Source organism: Phyllobates terribilis, unplaced genomic scaffold (genome assembly GCF_046119375.1).
Source record: "Phyllobates terribilis strain yellow unplaced genomic scaffold, ASM4611937v1 Scaffold_3__8_contigs__length_932513732, whole genome shotgun sequence".
NCBI classification, from domain to species: domain Eukaryota; kingdom Metazoa; phylum Chordata; class Amphibia; order Anura; family Dendrobatidae; genus Phyllobates; species Phyllobates terribilis.
The window spans coordinates 694,935,398-694,958,881 of record NW_027362763.1 but is presented as its reverse complement, the minus strand read 5'-3'; the positions used below and the strand labels follow the sequence as shown (position 1 = coordinate 694,958,881).

Below are 23,484 nucleotides of genomic sequence, written 5' to 3'. Positions count from 1 at the left end.
CTGTATGCAGCGTTATATGGGGGACAGTATTCTGTATGGAGCGTTATATGGGGGCCAGTATTCTGTATGCAGTGTTATATGGGGACCAGTATCCTGTTTGGAGCGTTATATGGGGACCAGTATCCTGTATGGAGCATTATATGGGGACCAGTATCCTGTATGGAGCATTATAAGGGGTCAGTATCCTGTATGGAGCATTATATGATGCCCATAATACTGTATGGAGGACTATACTGTCCGGTCTGCACTGTGCACTGTGAGGATTCGCCGGTTTCTGAGCTATTGTAGAATTTACAATAGATATCACTCATGTAATGTAGTAAGTGAAATCCTTGGCCTTGTACTATATATATATATATATATATATATATGTATTTCTCTGCGGTATCTTTGCATCATGAATCATGGTATGTGTTAAAGGGGCCCACTGAAACTCTGTCGCCCAGGGCCCACAAAAACCTGGAGCCGGCCCTGGGGGTAAGTATAACAAGTTTTATTTTTTTTAAATACAATTAATTAACTAGGAGTGGGGGGAATCAGAGATGCACGGGGGGGGGGCCCTTCATGCCCCCTATGAAGGGCAGGGGGGGGGGGGCAAAAAATTTCTTGCACAGGGGCCCACTACAGTCTGTGTCCGCCCCTGACTTATATACTAAGTCTATCTGCACACGGCGTCTTTTAGACTCTGGGTCAGTTTTGGGTAAATGCCAGTCGCCTTTTTCTTGAAGCTGCTCCAGTTATGCTTTTGTCATCATTGTTGCATCTCCTCTGCCACGTGTGTCTTTTACTTTATACTCTGAATTATAAAGAGCAGGCAGCTTCCTAGCAGAAGGGTATATACATATAGCCTAAGGGTATGTGTACATGGAGTTTTTTTTAGGAGAGCAAATATGCAAACTCTAGCGCCACCTATTGGAAGCAGCGATCCTACAAGTCACTATCGACTCTTTAACGAGCCTTGCAATATGACATAGGATAAAAGCCAAACCAGAATCTCAATTGGCAGACAGCGTTTCGAGGTGTTGCTTCTTATCAGTGCAAAGTATGAGATCTTATTTAGCTAGGTGAGAAGTTCTGGACTGGGATCTAAGAGGTAACATTTGTACTTGTGTAGAGTGTCAAACCAAGCCTGGCATGTCAGAGTGAGGAGACTTATATGCCATGCATGCTCTGGGAAATTAAATATGCAAATTGTCTCTTCGTAGAGGAAGAGGACTAGAACTCTAGGATAGCTGCTTCCAATAGGCTGCACTAAAGTCTAGCCCTCTCCTCTCTGAAGAGGCAATTTGCATATTTAATTTCCTAGAGGAGCATGCATGGTGTATAAGTCTCCTCACTCTGACATGCCAGGCTTGGCTTGTCACTCTTCACAAGGAGAAATGTTATCCCTTGGACTTGAGTTGATCAAAAAAGATAACCAGTTAAGGATAAGCTCCTTTTTTGGGGTATGTGCACAATGAGTTTTTCTAGGCGTTTTTGAAGCAGAGACTGGCAATATGCACACAACGTGGATTTTGACCGGAATATGCCTGAAAAAGTTCCGCAAAAGATGAACATAATACACAGCAATATCAAAACAACATTACTGCGCACGTTTTGTATTTAGTTACGTCTTTTAACTACTTAAGATTCGAAAACCCCAAAGTGGTTAAAAGAAGTAACATGTTCAGTCTTTGGGTGCCGCCCACTCCCTTAATAAGAAGCAATGACACAGACACCAGAGAAGGAGAAAATGCTAAAACGACTGCAAAACCCTCAGAGGAGCCGATACAGGAAAAAAAAGACACCGGCTTTTTGCTGAAGCGTCTCTGCCATCATCTAAAAGACGTCATGTGCACCTAGGTGGGTTCTGCTCCAAAAACTCAGCAAAAGACTCATTGTACACCTAAACTCACCCTTGAAAATTCCGTTTGGTCCCTGCTAACAGTTCTCTATCCTCTGGTACGATTACCAGGCCACACTGACATAGTCAACAGTAATGTCTCATGGAAACTGCATCTACAGAAGTCCTGAGAACACATTCTTCCAGTATGTGACGCCTCACCGTTGACATTTCAGCTGGAAACCTGCTCAACCACATTGCACTTATTAAGTGCCTGTAATTATGTACGCTTGATAAAATAACGGAGATAGGGCTGCTGGGGTGAAACCCAAGGCCCCGAGCTGGATATTGTATAATACAGAGGGTGCAGGTAGGACAAACTGTCATACAGCTGATATTAGATTCATGATTACCTTCTTTAATGCTATAGGACTTTCCAACTCTTACTAAACTTCCAGGAAGCTCCAGAAAACAAATGGTGCCTCTTAGACTCCCCGAAGGGTTGGCCAATCTACATGAAGGCCTACCGGAATTTCTGGAATGCAACGCTCCACCGGTGTTTTCTTTGCCTTGAAGCTGATCTCCCGCATCCTGAGGCACATTGGGGGTGGGCGAGGAGTGGGCTGTTCTAGGGTTTATGGTTATACAATTGAAAACTCCCCACTAGTACGGCTAATGGGACAATAGGAGGAAACAGTACATCTTGAAGACACCATACTGCAGAACACGTAGGACCTAGTAGTGCTTAGTAATTAACTATCAACCTTTTTATTTTTAGCTAGAAAGGATATCGAAAGTATGATCGAGGCTTTACTGAATTTTATTTATGAGATCGAGAATTTCTGAGAAAACTTAGATAGCGCTAAGGTCACTCTTTTGACATTCGTTGGGCCTATGGGAGCCAATGGACAAATATAGATGGAATAAATAGAGGTAGACTCTTGATGTGTACCTACGATGTAGCCAAAAATGAAATGTGAACATAGACTTTGCCTATGTTACCATCATATTTGGGCAATACCATTGTGGTGTTGGAGCATTTGCCCCCCAAATGTAAATCTCTTGGTATTCTAGTTTACCTTACAGTCAGAAACAAGTCCTACTGAAGATATAAACGGGACTGCAGGCTACAAAGCCACATTTGTATTACCTCTAATGTTGAGGGCGGCTGCGTCCTTTTCATTCTTGCCCTTTTCTTCTTCTAGGTCAGATTCTTGGTCATCTATATAGTCACCTATAGCCAAAGAAGAAACGCTGTGTTGTGTATAAATTCTACAAACAGAAGAAACACCATTTTTTTTCAAACAATCAGCTTCACCATTGACAAAACATAATAATACATTCCCCAAAATTATCAGACGGAGGTGGTGTCAGACGCATCAGAAGAACCTTTAAGATATTCTTCATTTACGGCCTAATTGGTGAACTCCACCAAAAAGAAAAGATGATGTAACACCTAATGACCATGAGGGTTTCTGAGAAGAACCGAGCATTACGCTTGGACCACTTGATGACTTTTCATGGAATCGGATTTTTGGATTTTCAACCTATTGCCCCTAAACTGTAGTGTTAATTTTTGGTGATGATCACTTGACCTGGATTTTTGTTTTATGGAACTGAGAAAGTAATTTTGTCTACATAGAAGATCCTTCATGTCATCAGACGTAAAGTCACAATTTGACCCAGTTCTTAAAGGAAACCTACATTGTACATGGTGTCTGATTCATGTTTACCATGTTCCAGATTAGGAGAAACAGAGCAGATTTGTATGTTAGTTTATAATAAACTATTCCATATAACTTGTAGTTTATTCAATAAAAATATCTAGTCATTGTGACTTTAAGAGTCCAGTGGGCGGTGCTATTCAGTGATGTGTGTGAAAAACTAAGTAGGGCACGCCCACTGGACTCTTAAGGCTATAATGAGTTAGGAGCTAAATGAATAAGACATAGGTTATGCCAAACTTTTCCCAACTAAACTACATACTACTGCTCAGCTCCTCCTACTTTTTGTCCATATTAATGTCTACAGATAAGGAACACCCTCTAAAATATTATCTATACCCTGACCTCCACTGATCCATTAAACTGCTGCTTATTTTTAGGTCACCGGTAACATTTCAGCTGGAAACTTGCTTGACTTATTAACTGCTTGTCATTATGTAAGCCCAACCAGATATGGTCACTATTAGCATTTAAAGGGGAAGTTACCTTTTACCAAGACCTGTGAGATTGAGATCCTGAACTGTTTAAAAAAAAATGGTCCTTAATAATGCTAATAATATGATCCCCAAAACAGATTTTGGAACGGCAAGTAGGTATACAGTTGTGTTTTGATCTGAAGGCAGTTGCCCAGTCTTTCAGGCCATAATTGTTAGTGAACTTCTTCTTTAAGTAATAAACTTCCCCTTTAAATTCATAGACTTTCACAAAGTTAGGTCTTTTTTTTTTCAAAAATAATAAAATATATGGGCCAACCATATATGAAGCTGCCTAAAATATTTTTTGCTTACGAGGACATAAAATCTGCAAAATATCTTAAAACACGTGCCAGACAGTGAGGCATTGAGGCAACCACAAAAATGGATTGCTGACTGTCAGTCATTACCGCCACTGTCAAAGTAAATAGTAATGGTGACTGTTGTGTAATATTTGCCCTTTAGTTCTGAAAGAAGCAAGAATTGAGTCACTAAATTACTTCGAGTCATCTGCAACTGTAAAAAAAAAGTCCAAATTGTCCAAAATTTCGACATTTTTTGCATTTTACAAAAGCTCATTGTTATCTGCAGAGAGGGCTATCAATGAGGCCATGAATGCACTTTGTAAGTTTATGTGAGATAAGGACAACTAGGAATTTATGACGCCATTAACCCTTGATGACCCTGGATACTAACATGTAAAAGTACAAAGATTAAATGTGCTAAAAGATTTTTAATTATTGCACTAATTGCAGGATGGCCTGCCAAAAAAAGAGGACTTCAGAAGGTTCTACAACAGCCAAAAGTGAATATACCCATCCCTTGCTAATACCTTAGGAGATAGACCCTTTAATTAAACTCTTAGATCATGGAAGCACTACCTTACATTTTTCATGAAAAATCAGGAAAAAGATTGAAATACCATAATATATCCAATGCTTATAGTTATATCAAAAATTCCCTTATAAAATAATCGAAAGGCACCTGCTAAATTGTTGTCCGGGCTCTCAGATCCTTGGCTCCCTCCACCCTGATAAGGGGTGACGTTGATGCGCTCATTGGAGGTTTCTATGGGTACTTCTTGTCCTTGTTGGTTTTTTGGCCCAAATAAGCAGCGCATACATGATCTATAGTCTTGGAAAACTAATAGACCCACAATGTTTACTCCCAACCCAAGTGTACCAACAATCAACACCAACTCAGGATCATCAATTTTTTCAGGTTTAGCCAGTCTTAGTATAGAGTCCACCAAGATGGTAAAGCAAAGAGCAGTGAGGAAGACGGCATTGCACAGTGCCCCCACCACTTCTGCTCGAGCGTACCCGTAGGTAGCTTGGGGTCCCCTGCTCTTTCGCCTAGATATACGGGAGGCTGTGATGCCAACGCACAGAGAGATCAAATCTGACAACATATTAAAGGAGTCAGAGATTAGGGCGATGGAGTTGCCTAAGTAGCCTGAAACTAACTCTGCCACAAAGAAGATGACTGTGAGGACCAACATGAAGATGAGTCTGCAGGTCTTCCCGGTGTAGCGACCCATTGTGGGTACTGGTGGTCCTTACTGTTGGCTCTTGAAATTCAGAGGTCTTGCAGTGGGGTCAGGTGTAGAGCCACTGTCAGCTAATAAGGTGGCTCAGAAACCGACTCTTTTTGCACTCCTTTTGGGCAGAGCGCATATGGTAGCAGGCAGCTGGAAGTGTATTAGCCAGGGTGAGTAGTCTTGTACAGAGGGATCCGTACAAATTTAATGCAGTAGAGTCTAGGAGGCAGATGGGAATAAAAAACTGTAGAGCCAGGTCGAGATATCACCTGGTGCACAATGGCGGAGCACTTGGAGAGTTGCTTTGCTTCTTGCGCCGTGGGGGGCGCTAAAGTGTAGTAGAGTACAAAAAATGATTGCTGTCCTTGGTGGTGCAGATGGTGCAGACAGACTAGTGCTGCTGCTCCCTGGTGCAGATGGGCTAGTGGTGCTGTTCTGGTTGGTGCAGCTGGTGCAGAAGGGCTACAAGTGTTGTTCTCCTGGTGCAGGTGGTCCTATCGTGGGTGCTGTTGCTCTTGGGTAAAGGGATCAGGGCTTCTGTAGCTCCAGTTTATATATGAGGCTGTGATAAGAGCAGTTGCTGTGTCAGGATTACCTCACTAACCAGCCCTGGCCGCTCCTATTTTCCAGCACGTACACAGGGTAATGTGACAGCCTGGACCTCCTCCTGTTACCTCTTATTATTTCTTCTGCATAATTAGCCCTTAGCACGAACGGCAGCGATTCCCTATAGTACTATATGAGCTGGTGTCCTCAGAGCCTCCACTGGCTGAGTGATCCTACAGATCAAATCTGATTCTGGAAAAGCTGTGTCATCCTGCTCTCCCAAACGCAGCAAGGCTGATACTACCATTCAGCAAGACCTGGTTTACTACTCCTGGGGAACAATATTGAGGTGCCATAAATTGAATCAATCATCAGATGTATATATAAGATTTTTACATGGGACCCCATAGCAGAAGTTCTAATTGGCCCTTCCACCGACAAAAAAAAAATAAATATTTGATGGGGTCACAGAAGAGCATATGTCACAACTTTGCAGCCCTTTCAAAGTAATTTTGCCCCTATTGAAGCTCCTTAATGTCCTACAATACCCATCTCATGATCCCCATAAAGTATGATACTGTGGCGCCCCTGCGGGTTCAGTCGCCACAGAGGTACTGCATCTCACCCAGAGGTGTGGTATCTCACTCTCAGGTAAGGATAGAGTGCTGCCCGGGACCCTAACACCTGCATCCAACATTACACTACTCCAGACCGGCAGGAGGGGCAAGTTGCGCTGCTCCTCTGCTGAGCCCTGTCCCTGGCTGGAGTGGGGGGAACCAAAGTAGGGGGAACCATGCAGTGGGTGTGGGTGCAGGAAGAAGTTCAGGGGAGCTCAGTAAAAAGCGATATAAAAGAGAGGGTGGAACATTCTAGAGTGGAGTCTGAGTCTGAGGAGATTGAGTCAGAGGAAGAGTTGGGAGCAGGAGCTCTGCAGGAGCTCTGCTCAGGGAAGCACGGGCCTGAGTGAGGAGGCCCAGGAGAAGGAGAGGAGGAAGGAATGGGAGCAGAGGGAAGGCTCCAGGAGTGAAGAAGGGATCCCAGTGGTACGGCCAGTGCTGGAGGCCACCCGTAAGCCCGAATCTACCAGGCGGTGGAGGGATCGAGCCGCAGAGGGGACTGGCCCCTAACTAGTGAGAATTACAAAGTTCAACTAGAAACCGGAGGCTTCTGTACTTACAGGGTGCAGTTACCACATCCGCACTCAAGTCACCAAAAAGGTTACCACATAGGATCCAGGGAACTACAGGTTGCCCAAAAAGATCCAAGGATACCAGCTTGGGACACTGTTTGCGAGGTGCAGGGCAAGAAGGGTGAGAGCCAGCGCAGTAAGACAGTTGAGAAGGGCATATAGAACGGGGTCCTGTCAGGCACTCTTGAAATACCTGAGGGATTGCTGAACCCCTGCCGGTGAACGCAGCACAACATGGGAAGTTATGATCTGCAGTTGTAACCAGGAGCAAAGTGAGAACTGTGAGTAAATCCGGAAGACTGCACCCTGCACTGTCTCTGTGAATTATTACTGCTGCGCCATCACCCCCTGCACTACACTGCACCACAACCGCTACCTCAACTTCTATAACATCTCAGCACAGCCCTGGGGCTTAGCTCTACCTGTGGAGAGCTGAACCAACTCTGCTGCATTAACATCAGCTCCAGAGGACGTGCTCTGCAGCGGCGGCTCCATATAGCCACATACCACAGGTGGCGTCACGAACACTTTATATAAAAACTATAAAACCCTGTAAATCACTCCTTTTATTGACCGCCCTGGGTCACAGACCGGGTCACCGCCATTGTGACATCTCCCCTAGCAATGACCGGCCTGGCACCGAGTACCCCACGGCCCAGGGGGCGCATCAATACCAACAAAAGTGCCCCTAAACACAATAAGATATCCCCACATGCCCAGTATGATGACCCTACAGTAGTCCCCCTGCAAAGTATAATAATACCCCCACGGTGACCCCAACACAGTATGATGGCCCGACGAACCCTTCACACAATATTATGACCCCCACATAGCCCTCCACACGGTATGATGGCCCCCACACAGCCCTCCACACAGTATGATGGCCCCCAAACCTGTCCACACAGTATGATAAGCCCAACACAACTCTCCACACAATATGATGGCACCCACACAGTATAGTGGCACCCACAATCCTCCACACAGTATGATGAGCCCAACACAACACTCCACACAGTATGATGGACCGCACACAACCCTCCACACAGTATGATGGCCCTCCACACAGCTCTCCACAAAGTATGATGGCCCCCAAACCTGTCCACACAGTATGATAAGCCCAACATAACCCTCCACACAATATGATGACCCCCACACAGACCTCCACACAGTATGATGGCCCCAACACAGCCCTCCACACAGTATGATGGCCCTTCATACAGTATAGTCACCCTCAATACAGTATGGTGGCCCCCACAATCCTCCACACAGTATGATGAGCCCAACACAACCCTCCACACAGTATGATGGACCACACACAATCCTACTCCACACTGTATAATAGCCCCCACATAGCCCTGCAAACTGTATAATAGCCCCCACATAGCCCTGCAAACTGTATGGCAACAGCACTGCAGCCAGTCAATGAGTTCAGCAGCTCTAAACGCTTTGTGCCATCAACTTGGGGAAAGCCGCACTGAACTCACTGATGGGCTGCAGGGCTGCCAAAGTAACATCAGCACTGCAGCCAATATTAAACAACATGAGCAGCAGCCGATGTCCAGCGCTGGTTTCGATGAGGGTGCGTAAAGTACAGTTTGTTTTTTAACCACTTCGCGCCAGAGCCTGTTTTTGCCTTCGTGACCGGGCCAATTTTTTCAATTCTGACCACTGTCACTTTATGAGGTAATTACTCTGCAACGCTTCAACGGATCCCCCTGATTCTGAGACTGTTTTTTTGTGACATATTGTACTTCATGATAGTGGTAAAATTTCTTTGATATCACTTGCGTTTGATTGTGAAAAAATCGGAAAATTGGCGAAAATTTTGAAAATTTTGCAATTTTCAAACTTTGAATTTTCATGCCCTTTAATCAGAGAGATATATCACACAAAATAGTTAATAAATAACATTGCCCACATGTCTACTTCACATCAGCACAATTTTGGAACCAAAATTTTTTTTTGTTAGGAAGCTATAAGGGTTAAAAGTTGACCAGCGATTTCTCATTTTTACAACAAAATTTACAAAAACATTTTTTTTAGGGACCACATCTTATTTGAAGTGACTTTGAGGAGCCTTTATGACAGAAAATACCCAAAAGTGATACCATTCTAAAAACTGCACCCCTCAAGGTGCTCAAAACCACATTCAAGAAGTTTATTAACCCTTCAGGTGCTTCACAGGAATTTTTGGAATGTGGAAGAAAACAATGAACATTTAACTTTTTTTCACAAAACTGCTACTTTAACCTCAAATTTTTAATTTTCACAAGGGCAGCCAGAAAAAATGGACCCCAAAATGTGTTGTGTAATTTCTCCTGAGCACGCTGATACCCCATATGTGGTGCAAAGCCACTGTTTGGGTGCACGGCATGGCTTGGAAGGTAAGGAGCGCCATTTGACTTTTGGAATGGAAATTTGACTGGAATGGATAGCGGACGCCATGTTGCATTTGGAGAGCCCCAGAGGTGTCTAAACAGAGGAAACCCCCAACAAGTGACCCCATTTTGGAAACTAGACCCCTCAAGGAACTTATCTAGATGTGTGGTGAGCACCTTGAACCCCCAGGGGCTTCACAGAATTTTATAATGTTGAAGTGTGAAAATAAAAAAACACATTTTTAACACAAAACTGCTACTTTAGCCTCAAATTTTTAATTTTCACAAGGGCAGCCAGAAAAAATGGACCCCAAAATGTGTTGTGCAATTTCTCCTGAGCACGCTGATACCCCATATGTGGTGCAAAGCCACTGTTTGGGCGCACGGCATGGCTTGGAAGGTAAGGAGCGCCATTTGACTTTTGGAATGGAAATTTGACTGGAATGGATAGCGGACGCCATGTTGCATTTGGAGAGCCCCTGAGGTGCCTAAACAGAGGAAACCCCCAACAAGTGACCCCATTTTGGAAACTAGACCCCTCAAGGAACTTATCTAGATGTGTGGTGAGCACCTTGAACCCCCAGGGGCTTCACAGAATTTTATAATGTTGAAGTGTGAAAATAAAAAACCACATTTTTAACACAAAACTGCTACTTTAGCCTCAAATTTTTAATTTTCACAAAGGCAGCCAGAAAAAATGGACCCCAAAATGTGTTGTGCAATTTCTCCTGAGCACGCTGATACCCCATATGTGGTGCAAAGCCACTGTTTGGGCGCACGGCATGGCTTGGAAGGTAAGGAGCGCCATTTGACTTTTGGAATGGAAATTTGACTGGAATGGATAGCGGACGCCATGTTGCATTTGGAGAGCCCCTGAGGTGCCTAAACAGAGGAAACCCCCAATAAGTGACCCCATTTTGGAAACTAGACCCCTCAAGGAACTTATCTAGATGTGTGGTGAGCACCTTGAACCCCCAGGGGCTTCACAGAATTTTATAATGTTGAAGTGTGAAAATAAAAAAACACATTTTTAACACAAAACTGCTACTTTAGCCTCAAATTTTTAATTTTCACAAGGGCAGCCAGAAAAAATGGACCCCAAAATGTGTTGTGCAATTTCTCCTGAGCACGCTGATACCCCATATGTGGTGCAAAGCCACTGTTTGGGCGCACGGCATGGCTTGGAAGGTAAGGAGCGCCATTTGACTTTTGGAATGGAAATTTGACTGGAATGGATAGCGGACGCCATGTTGCATTTGGAGAGCCCCTGAGGTGCCTAAACAGAGGAAACCCCCAATAAGTGACCCCATTTTGGAAACTAGACCCCTCAAGGAACTTATCTAGATGTGTGGTGAGCACCTTGAACCCCCAGGGGCTTCACAGAATTTTATAATGTTGAAGTGTGAAAATAAAAAAACACATTTTTAACACAAAACTGCTACTTTAGCCTCAAATTTTTAATTTTCACAAGGGCAGCCAGAAAAAATGGACCCCAAAATGTGTTGTGCAATTTCTCCTGAGCACGCTGATACCCCATATGTGGTGCAAAGCCACTGTTTGGGCGCACGGCATGGCTTGGAAGGTAAGGAGCGCCATTTGACTTTTGGAATGGAAATTTGACTGGAATGGATAGCGGACGCCATGTTGCATTTGGAGAGCCCCTGAGGTGCCTAAACAGAGGAAACCCCCAACAAGTGACCCCATTTTGGAAACTAAACCCCTCAAGGAACTTATCTAGATGTGTGGTGAGCACCTTGAACCCCCAGGGGCTTCACAGAATTTTATAATGTTGAAGTGTGAAAATAAAAAAACACATTTTTAACACAAAACTGCTACTTTAGCCTCAAATTTTTAATTTTCACAAGGGCAGCCAGAAAAAATGGACCCCAAAATGTGTTGTGCAATTTCTCCTGAGCACGCTGATACCCCATATGTGGTGCAAAGCCACTGTTTGGGCGCACGGCATGGCTTGGAAGGTAAGGAGCGCCATTTGACTTTTGGAATGGAAATTTGACTGGAATGGATAGCGGACGCCATGTTGCATTTGGAGAGCCCCTGAGGTGCCTAAACAGAGGAAACCCACAACAAGTGACCGAATTTTACAATCTACTCCTCTGTATAAATTAATCTAGTGGTGGGAAAATAAGTAGATAGGTAAATGGTCACTAAACCCATAGATGAATTCCCACAGAGGTGTCATTTCTATAATGGGGTCACTTCAGGGGGGATTATGCTGTTCTGGCAATTTTCAGAGTACCAGAGCTAAAGAATCCCCCCTGAAGTGACCCCATTTTGGAAATGAAACCCCTCTGGGAATTCATCTATGGGTTTAGTGACCATTTTAACTCAATGGATGATTTCCAGAAACAAGCACGCAATGGAAGGTTTAGATTCTGGAGAACCCCCCCCTGGAAATTAAGTGAGCTCTACTCGAATGTGTCATTCACTAAATGAACCAAATGTTTGAATGACAAATTGGGATACATTTTTACAGTTTAAAAACGTGGTTCTGTGTGGAAGATTTTAAAGCAGTCAGTGATGCATAAGGCTGGCAATGATGGGCATTGTGGGCAATAGTAGCGGGTATCACGCCTCATTCCTCTCTTAGTACATACACGACATCTTTTCTGGGGGTTCCTTCTTGTTTCCGTTGCTGGAATAAGTGCAATAAAATGTCGCTCAGTGAGTCTTTTCACATCCTCAGATTCTAATGGATGAGCGGGGCTAACACTTTGAAAGACAAGATTTTCAATTACCTTTTCTTGATAATCAAGAAAAGGATCTGAATTTCCTGCTTTTTTGTACAACACAAAAGAATTGTATGTGGCCACCTGAAACAAATAAATAACCAACTTTTTATACCAGGTGTAGGACTTTCTTGATACCTGGTATGGCTGTAGAACCTGGTCTGCAAGGTCCACACCCCCCATGTGTTTGTTGTAGTCAATGACTGACACAGGTTTTTGCTTCGGAGTGGTGGATCGTAGTTCTACAGTGGCCCTTGTGGCATCTGTGTGGATCGAGCTGAGGACAAAAATATCCCTCTTATCCCTATATTTCAGGGCAAGCAGCTCTCCGTTGCGTACAGCCCCTGACTGCCTCTTTTGAAACTTTTGGTTGACCAATGGTTGTGGAAACCCCTGACAGTTTTTACGGATGGTCCCACAAGCCCCGATGTTGTGTTCAACCAGACTTTTAAATAGGGGTATGCTGGTGTAATAATTGTCCACATATAGATTGTAGCCTTTTTGAAAAAATGGACTTATCAGCTCCCAAACAATTTTTCCAGATGTCCCCAGATAAGTAGGGCATCCTGGTGGGTTTAGTTGGCTATCTTTCCCCTCATATATGCGAAAAGCGGATGTGTATCCGGTTGAACTTTCGCACATTTTATAGAGCTTTATTCCAAACCTTGCCCTTTTAGATGGGATAAATTGCTTGAGGTGCAGTCTTCCTTTGAATTTTACAAGGGACTCGTCTATAGAAATATTTTGTGTTGGGGTGTAGAGGCTTAAGAATTTTTCTGACAAATTTTCAATGATGGGTCTAATTTTATATAACCTGTCATGTTCTGGGGCATTTCTGGGCAGGCATTGACTATTGTCGTTAAAATGCCAAAACCGCATGAGCATTTCATAACGGGTCCTAGGCAGAATGACTGAAAACATAGGGGTGGCTTGAACAGGGTGGTTGGACCAGTAGGATTGAATGCTCGGTTTTTTAACAAGCCCCATGGCAAATGTAAGTCCTAAAAAATTTTTTATTTCCGGGACATTAGTTGGTGTCCATAAATTTGCCCTACCATAGTAAGAACGGGGATTCTGGCTTATGAATTGGGACGCGTATAAATTTGTTTGCACGACAATATGCTCTAGCAAGCGGTCTGTAAAAAACAAATTAAAAAAATGAATTGGTCCAAAATCTTCCACCTCCACATTTATACCAGGAGTGGCGTTGAAATCAGGGCTGAATGGAGCAGCCGAATCCGAAGCCTCCCATCTGGGAAATGCTATATCATGTGGCAAAGCCCCTTGTACACTGGCATGCGCCAATTCACTAGTAGCAGGGACAGCGCTTGTACTGGGCAGTGTTCCCTGATTTGGAGACGTTTCTCCAGTAGCGCTATTTGCCCCTATTGCTGTACTGGTCCTTGGGCTTGAGGATGGAACAGAATCACTGCTCATTTCTGGGCTCTCAGTGTCGCCGCTACTAAAGCCCTCAAAATCCATATCTCCATCTGAGATTGCGCTGTCATCAGTGTCAGAACACAGCAGGGCATACACCTCCTCTGCGGTATAAGTCTGACGGGCCATTTTATTTTTATATTTTTTGACTGGACTGAACGGACCGGACTGAAAGGACGGGACCGGACTGGACTGACCGGACTGATCTGACAGGACTGACTGACTGATCTGACAGGACTGACTTACTGACAGATCTGACAGGACTGACTTACTGACAGATCTGACAGGACTGACTGACTGACAGATCTGACTGACTGACAGATCTGACAGGACTGACTGACTGACAGATCTGACAGGACTGACAGATCTGACAGGACTGACTGACTGACAGATCTGACTGACTGACAGATCTGACAGGACTGACTGACTGATCTGACAGGACTGACTGACTGACAGATCTGACAGGACTGACAGGACTGACTGACAGATCTGACAGGACTGACTGACTGACTGACAGATCTGACTGACAGATCTGACAGGACTGACAGATCTGACTGGACTGATCTGACAGGACTGACTGACTGACAGATCTGACTGGACTGATCTGACAGGACTGACTGATCTGACAGACTCACTAACCCTAACTCTTACTTTCTTTTTTATTTTTTATTTTTTTTACTTTCACAGTGGCAAGGCTGACAGCTCTTGTCACACTGTTTCTCCTCTGCTCTCTCACTGAGATCGGAGGAGAAACTGCATTTATCAGGCAGATCGCCCGGGAAAGTTTGTTGCTAAAACAAACTTCCCTGGTGATCTCTCTGATTGGCTGGTGTGACGCTGACATCATCGAGACCTGAGCCAATCAGGTCTCGATGATGTCAGAGGTCACAGCACCGGGATCCCCGCCGCTGACAGGTATGTGGGGGGTCCCGATCGCCGACCACCGGCTGTCCCTATCTTTTAAATGCCGCGATCGCTATGGATCGCAGCATCTAGAAGATAGGAACAGGTTAACATCATGGGGACCTGATCCAATCAGGTCCCCATGATGCCACATGTCAGAGCTATCGCTCTGAACCGGTACCGCAGCGCTAGCAGGACCCTGGGGGTCCTGAGCGCTGCGGGACCACCCACCGTTTTTAAACGTCGGCGCTGCACAGAGCCCAGGCAGCGCCGACGTTTATGTACAGTGGGCGGTCCTGAAGCGGTTAAACAAACTGCAGACTGTGGACAGGGAATTTCCAAAACTGGAAAACCCCTTTAATAATATGCAATAAATGTTGGTCTCACTTCAATTTTCAGAACTCTGAAGTGAATGGGGAACCGTGCATACAAGAACACAACTTCAGACCAAAATCCAGCGAGTGAGGAGACTCAAGCGATGTGGTGTAATTAAAATTTCCATTTATTTGAAGGATGATATTTCCATAAAAAATGCACTTACAAAAAAGCCAATTCACACCATATGGGCAAACAGAATAAAAAAAAACACTACGCGTTTCGGCTTCCTTTGTCAGTTTGCTGTTCTTTTGTATTTATACCCTGCCTGTATTCCAATGTATGTACCATGATCAAGGCTTTTCTAAGCCGAAACACGTAGCGTTTTTTTTTACTCTGTTTGGCCATATGGTGTGAATTGGTTCTTTTTGTAAGTGCATTTTTTATGGAAATATCATCCTTCAAATAAATGGAAATTTTAATTACACCACATCGCTGGAGTCTCCTCACTCGCTGGATTTTGGTCTGAAGTCGTGTTCAATGCAGCAGCCTGCTGCTATCCGAGCAGAAAGGAGGAAACACCGGGAAGGAGTTTATAGGGGAGCGGACTTTATCATTTTCTGTGTATACAAGAACGGTGCAAAACAGGTACCCATCCTCAAGATAGATGGGACTCACATGTAGCAGGCATGTATCACATGTCTTTGGGATATGGCATAAATGTCCAATATGATAATATCCCTTAAAGAGGTGTTTGGGCAAAACTTTCTTAGTGCTGTGAACAGATGAGGTTCTTGAATCCCCAAAATAATCTGATGGGATTTTTTATTTTTCTAAAAAATAAAAAAACACTGTATACAGGTGTTGTAGTCCTGAAACTTTGGTCTCATCGAACGTCCATTTTTCAGGGATAGAACACATTTCCATTATAGTTAATGGGGCTGTTTAGGGTTTTTTTTTCTTAATGGACCAAGGCAGGTTCATTTTTACGAGTCCTGGATCAAATTCGCCCATTCAAATCAATGGATCTGTGAGAAAATTAACAGCAGACGCCGTCCGTGTGACATCTGAGTACTGTTTCATTTTTACTGTTTAATGGATAGGAGAAACTTGGATATTTTCCGAGAAAAAATGGATAGTAAAAATGGACACACGGACCAAAAATGGATAAAAATTGAATCCAGCACACTAATGAAAAACTGATGTCTGACTGAGGCCTTAACCCCTTCACGAAATTTGACGTATAGGTATGTCCCTGGATTCCATGCGTGCTCCGGTGCTGAGACCGTATGTTTTCAGGCACATGACAGCTGATCAGATTAGCTGTCATGAGCCCCTAACAGCAGCAGGTGGAATCGCGATCCACCCATGGTGGTTAACATGATAAATGCTGCTATCAATTTCTGACGGCGGCATTTAATGTGATCGCGCCGGAAACGCTCTGCCCATCGGCGCCCCTGTCACATGATCGTGGGGCGCCGATGGGTTGGCATGACAACCCGAGGTCTGTCCTCTGTAGTTGTCATTGCCGATCTGCTATGAGCGCTGGCCCGTGGCCGGCGCTCATAGCAGATGATAAATTCTGCTACACATAGCAGAGCTGAAGCCCTGCTATGTGTAGCACAAGTAATCAAATGATTGCAGCTTAACCCCTTCGCAACCCTGGGATTTTCAATTTTTGCATTTTCGTTTTTTGCTCCCCTTGTTCCCAGAGCCATGGCGCCATTTTCCAAGACCCGTAGCGTCTCCATTTTTTGGGATCTGGGGCCGGGTGAGGGCTTATTTTTTGCGCGCTTAGCTGAAGTTTTTATTTATACCATTTTGGGGTAGATCCGATGTTTTGATCACCCGTTATTGCATTTTATTGCAATGTTGCGGCGACCAAAAAACGTAATTCTGGCGTTTAATTTTTTTTTCTCGTTACGCCGTTTACCGATCGGATTAATTATTTTTTTATATTGATAGATCGGGCGATTCTGAATGCAACGATTCCAAATATGTGTATGTGGGGTTTTTTTTTTATAATTTTATTTTGAATGGGGCGAAAGGGGGGTGATTTAAACTTATTTTTACTATATTTTTTAATATTTTTAAAAACATTTTTTTCACTTTTTGCTTGCTTCTATAGTCTCCATAGGAGACTAGAAGCAGCACTTGTCTGATGAGCAGATCACCTCTATGTAGCAGATATGGTCCTGTGCTATGAGCTCCGACCACTATGTGGCGCTCATAGTGATCAGCACATAACAACCACTGGGGTCTGTTGTAGACCCAGGGTTGTCATGCCCACAAATCGGTGACCCGCGATCACGTGACGGGGTCACCGATGGGCAGGGTAAGTGACGCGCTTCCGGCGAATATTGAAGCAAGTAAAAAGTAGAAAAAAAATAAAAATATATATATATATATCAAATTTTAAATCACCCCCTTTTGCCCAATTCAAAATAAAACAATAAAAAATAAAAATACACATATTTTGAATTGCCACGTTCAGAATCGCTCGATCTATCAATATATAAAAATTAATCTGATCTGTAAACTGCATAACGAGAAGAAAACTCAAAACGCCAGAATTAGGGTTTTTTGGTTGCCGCTACATTGCAAGAAAATGCAATAACAGGCGATCAAAACATCGTATCTACCCCAAAATAATATCAATAAAAATGTCAGCTCTGCGCACAAAAAATAAGCCCTCACCCAGTCCCAGTTCCTGAAAAATGGAGATGCTATGGGTCTTGAAAAATGGCACCATTTTTATTTTTTTTTTACAAACTTTGGATTTTTTTCACCACTTAAATAAAAAAGAACCTATACTTGACGTGGAGAATCATAATGGCAGGGTTTTTTAGGATTTATTGAAAATGGTAAATAAAATAAACTATTGTGGAATTGCAATTTTTTTTGCCATTTCACCACACTTGGAATTTTGTTCCTATTTTCCAGTACACGGTATGGTAAAACTAATGATGTCGTTGAAAAGTACAACTCGTCCCGCAAAAAACAAGCCCTCACATGGCCATATTGACAGAAAAATAAAAAAAAGTTATGGCTCTGGGAAGAAGGGGAGCAAAAAACGGAGATGCAAAAACGAAAAATCCCGCGATCGGGAAGGGGTTAAACTGAATAACTCTGATCTGCAATACCAGACACAGCCATAGACAAGAGTGGCGCTGTTCTGCAGAAGAAAAATAACAGCAATAAACCCATAAATTGTCACATTGTATTAGTACATAATGGATGGCTTATATAATACTCTACAAAGCCACGATTAAGTAGAGGACGCACCCTGTATTTATTATCCGGCTAATTACCCCACACGTATATGATCTTATCGGTAACAATGGGTTACAGCATTGTAATTTTGGCTAATTATGGGTGTAAGGTATATCACATCCACCAAAGGCGTACGCCGTACACTGTTGTTTTTATAGCTCCCCCACGGCAGAGTCGCTAAGCTCAATGACTGGCTGCAGCGTTGTCTTCTTCGTTTTTCATCTGTTTGCTTCCCCTGTGTCTGTATTTATCACCCATATGTCACGGGATGGAGCTTCTTAGCATGTCCGTGATAAAAAGGACAGCATTCCATTTTTTTTCTGTCTCATGTAATGATGTATGTCCACAAAACGGATCACAATAGGACACGTCTCCATGTTTTTTTTTTATGTAAAACTGTCTGTTGTCCATAGCAACCAGTCACAGTGCAGCATTCATTTTGCCAGTGAGGTTTCAAAAATGAAAGCTGTGCTGTGATTGGTTGTTATGGACTACAAAGACACTAAGTCGGTTTTGATAAATGTGGCCCCAGGGTGTCCGTGGAAAATTCTCGTTGAAAAATATTGATGGTGGCTCTCTATGGAACTGTGGCCTAATACTCAAATTTTGCACTGTCCTAGATGGTGGCGCTCTATCATTCCTATGAAAGGGCCCCCGGGATGTCTCAAATTCAGACATTTTGATTAGCAAAACTGGCTAAAATGACTGACAGCGGCATTTAAATAGCACAATTGGTGGTGTGCATGTACACCGGCTCCTAACGCCCCCCCCCCCGAGGACACGATGCCAGAAAACCAATGAGTTACCATGGCAGCCGGTCATCTTGGTCCTCCTGTTAATCTCAGTCACAGGCTGAGCTTTAGGGCGCTATCAGACGGCAGTATAACACGGACGACGATCACTGCGCAATGCTCGGACTGGCTGGCTGCTCTCCTGAAATGCAGCTGTCATGCTCGGGGCAGGAGAGCCGCCAGCCAAGCCAAGTATTGCGATGCGATGATTGTCCATGTTATATGGCCGTCTGATTGCGCCATAATGGGAGAAACGCCATTTTATAATATAATGCAATACTGAGGTATTTCATTATATAGTAGAAGCGATAGGCCAAGCACAGGTTCAAGTCCCCCAAAAGGAAACTAAAAATGATGTGAAAAAAACGAAAAAAAAAATTAGATTCGCCACCTTCTTTCCCCATTTAAAAAATAAATAAATTTAAGAAAAAAAAAGTAAATATATTTGGTATCGGAATGTCCATAAAAGTCCGAACTATCAGAATATAACAGAATATAAAATTAATGAACCCGATCGGTAAAAGCTGTAGAGAGAAAAATTTTCGGTGCCTGTAATAAAAAAAAAAATGCAATAAGCGATCAAAACATCACTCAAAGAAACGTACCGGGTCTCAGAAAATGGCGACAAAAACAAATTTTTCCTTTTTTTATTACCAATTTCCGATTGTTTTCTCAACACTAAATAAAAACAAAACCTCTACAAGTTTGGTATTGTCGTAATCGGACTCATCTGGAGAATCATGTTTCCTGGTCATTTTCATTGCACAATGAACGTCATAAAAACGAAACCCAAAAATACAACTTGAATTTTTTTTTTCCTATTTTCTTATACATTAAATGATAAAATGAATGTATTAGGGGCGTCTCACATTTTGGCAGAAAAAAATAGCACTTAATGCATCATTATTCTTCCTCTCAATCGTGACGTGATGGAGACCGCGAATAGAGACATGTGTGAACAGGGCCTCATGGGTCATTGTGACATTTAAAACATTTACAACAGCCAGGACAGTCTCTGTGTTTGCTCAATTGTACACAATAGGGGAAATCGTGAAATTGTTTTCACACTTCCTCTCATTCTGAATAATTCTTGAAAAAGTCGTGATTGAACTCAGTTGTTTTCATTTTAACATTTTTTTTAAAAAAAACAATACAATTGTGTAACCCACAATGCATCTTTAAATCCTTTACTGCCCCCTAGAGGTAAAAACTGATATTGCAGTCTGTTAAAGAACACAAGCTGTTCAAAAAATACAATTCCCAGTATTTCTGGATTTGACACACGTTTTTCTACTTAAAAAAAAATAAAACTTTCACAAATAAATTGGAGTTTAGTTGCCATATTCTGATAACCAGAACTTTTTTTTTACTTTTTGTTCAATCTTGTTGTATTAGGGCTTGTTTTTTTTTTGTTTTTTCTTTTTGCTGGATGAGCTGTTTTTATTGGCACCATTTTGGGGTTCATGTGACTTTTTGATCTCTTTCCATTTCATTTTTCAGACTTTTTTTTTACATTGGGCAACTATGCAAACAGCGTACCAAATATATATATAATTTTTTTATTATTTTTTTTAATTTTCTTAGATTTTGCTATTTATTTAAGGGTGCTATTTAAGGGTGATATCAACTTTTTTTTAATACTTTATTAAAAATCTTTTTGCATCCTTTACATCCTTAATTAGTCCCAATTAGGGACTTGAATGTGCGATTGCTTGATCACCTGTACAATACACTGCAATACAGTGATATTGCAGTGTATTGGTAAATTAATCATTTCTTATGAAGCTGAAAAAAACAGCCAAGAAATTAACTGATACACTACAGGTAATGGGCAGAGAGACACAATCCTCCCAGAGAATATATTGTTTGTCTAGCAAGGAGAGAAGTATCAAAATATAACTTTTAATGTTTATTAGGATAAAAAAAAATTAACTTCAAAGGCCTAATAAAGGATTCAGATACGGTGACGTGCAGCCAAAACGCTGAAAGAATTGACATGCTGCAGATCTACAAGGAAAAAAATAAGCAACATGTGCATGAGACTTCAGGATTGTCATTCACTTTGCTCCCATCAGCAAATCCTTCAGGTTTAGTGACAAAACTGCACAGAAAAAAATCCGAAAACAAACGCAACATGTGCACAGACTCTAGACTTCAGTTTTTTTACACATACGAGAAAAATGGACTGAGTTTCATCAATAAATTTAAATCAGTGTCATCAGATTTTCATCAGTTTTTTTTCACTGATGAAGCAAAAAAAGTTTCTCTACCTTCTCTTATCTATCATTCAGTGAAAAACGGACAACATACAGTTGGCATCCAAGTGCTGTCCATTTTTTTCACAATGTGAAAGTCAAGTGATTGCAGATTCAAGTCCCCTAGGAAAACTAATTGAAAGTTTAAAAATATATATATATTTGCAAAACCTTTGGTTGCCATATATATATATATTATACAGTGGCAACCAGTGATTACTTCGGTCTGGTTGTTGCCATTTTCCTGGTGATTTTAGTACACCCGAAGCAAATGATCGTCAGCTAAAAGGACGAAAATGTGTGTTTGACATAGTTTTATCCCTTTATGTGTTAGTTTTCAACATCTGCTGGGCTAAATGTTTTGCATACTTTGTGATGGGTAGTCGAATTTTGCGGAAAATTTATTTATTTATTTTTTTATGTGTGTTTTTAGGTTAAAACATGGCAAAGATAAAGCCAAATTTATCACCAGATGCCAGTAAGCGTATTAGGCCGTGGCCCCACTATCAGTATTCGGTCAGTATTTTTTTGAGTGGGAGCCAAAACAAGGAGTGGGTGATAAATGTAGAATTGGTGACTTGTTTCTATTATACCTTTTCTCTGATTGTTCCTCACCTTGTTTTGGCTTCCACTCCTGAGAAAAAAAACTGACCAAATACTGACAAAATACTGATAGTGGGGCCGTGGCCTTATTCTGAGAGTGAATTCAGGCAAAAGCCAAAAAGAGACAGCTATGGGATTCACCTGTTCTCAGAGTCAAGTGTCACGTATATTAAAGAAAGTAAAAGAAGGTTATAGAACAGCTGACAAACCTAGAAGTGGACGACCAAGGAAAACTTCCTCCAGAGTTGATCACATTATTAAGAAAAAGTCAGTATCTGATGTCCATAAAAGTGCTGTACAGATTTCACACGAGATGAAGGAAGAATATGGGGTCAAAGTGAGTCACCAAACTGTGGTGCGACGGCTAAGAGCCGGAGGGTTGAATATACGAGGTCCAGTCAAGAAGCCTTTCATCTCTGCAAAGAATCGGAAGGTCCGACTTGAGTTTGCCAAAGAACACAGCCAATGGAAAGAGACAGATTGGTCGGTGATGTGGTTGGATGAATCCAAGTTCAGTTTATTTTGTAGTGATAGCAAGCACTATATATACAATATATATATGCAATTGGAAAACATAATGATGTAAGGTACCAAATGCCTACAATGAAACATGGTGGAGGCAACATGATGGATTGGGGCTGCTTTTCTGCATCTGCCATTGGCCCTCTGCATATAATTGATGGAAATATGAATGCTACCATGTACAAGGATGAGCAATAAATCGTAGATGCAAAATTTTTGGCAGTCAGTTTTCTTTAATTAAATGACCCTTCCTATATTCAAAAGCATTTTGGTTAAAATTAAGGTCTTGCATGATGACAACTTCATGACCATTCAATTCATCGCCAGGAAAATGGCATCACAACAACCAGACAGAAGTCATCAACAGTTTAAAAAAATGCAAAACTTTTGGTCGCCACTGTGTATATATAATTTTTTTCCTCAGAATTGAGTGATTCCAAAATTTTTTCCTTCTGCTTGGTCTGAAAAAAATTACCCTTACTGAGTACCACATTTTTTATCTTGATTTCTTTTAGTGTTTCTTAAAGTCCTAAAGTTGCCATTTGAAATGACTTTAGTTTTGTGCCATGTCTGTGATCTGAACTTAAACAACTGAATGAACTTCCTCCGAGCCCGGTGATTCCATAATTTTTGCCAGGCGTTGTATATACACTGCTCAAAAAAATAAAGGGAACACTTAAACAACAGAATATAACTCCAAGTCAATCAAACTTCTGTGAAATCAAACTGTCCACTTAGGAAGCAACACTGATTGACAATCAATTTCACATGCTGTTGTGCAAATGGAATAGACAATAGATGGAAATTATTGGCAATTATCAAGACACACTCAATAAAGGAGTGGTTCTGCAGGTGGGGACCACAGACCACATCTCAGTACCAATGCTTTCTGGCTGATGTTTTGGTCACTTTTGAATGTTGGTGGTGCTTTCATACTCTTGGTAGCATGAGACGGACTCTACAACC

At 42.2% G+C, this 23,484-nt stretch overlaps 1 protein-coding gene across 2 annotated transcripts in view; it reads right to left on the bottom strand.

The window, feature by feature from the left end:
• Window positions 1-23,484, bottom strand: part of SLC30A10 (solute carrier family 30 member 10) — a 96,436-nt gene that overhangs the window by 7,394 nt on the left and 65,558 nt on the right. Inside the window, exons 1-2 of one of the 2 annotated variants that reach the window (XM_073671921.1) lie at window positions 5,004-6,160; window positions 2,973-3,056 (exon numbers count right to left, since the gene is read on the bottom strand). In XM_073671921.1, the coding sequence (XP_073528022.1) occupies window positions 2,973-3,056; window positions 5,004-5,559 (640 nt within the window). In that variant the 5' untranslated portion in view covers window positions 5,560-6,160. Of the gene's footprint in view, window positions 1-2,972; window positions 3,057-5,003; window positions 6,161-23,484 lie in introns of those variants that run through there. The other variant, XM_073671922.1, reaches the window with a different exon arrangement.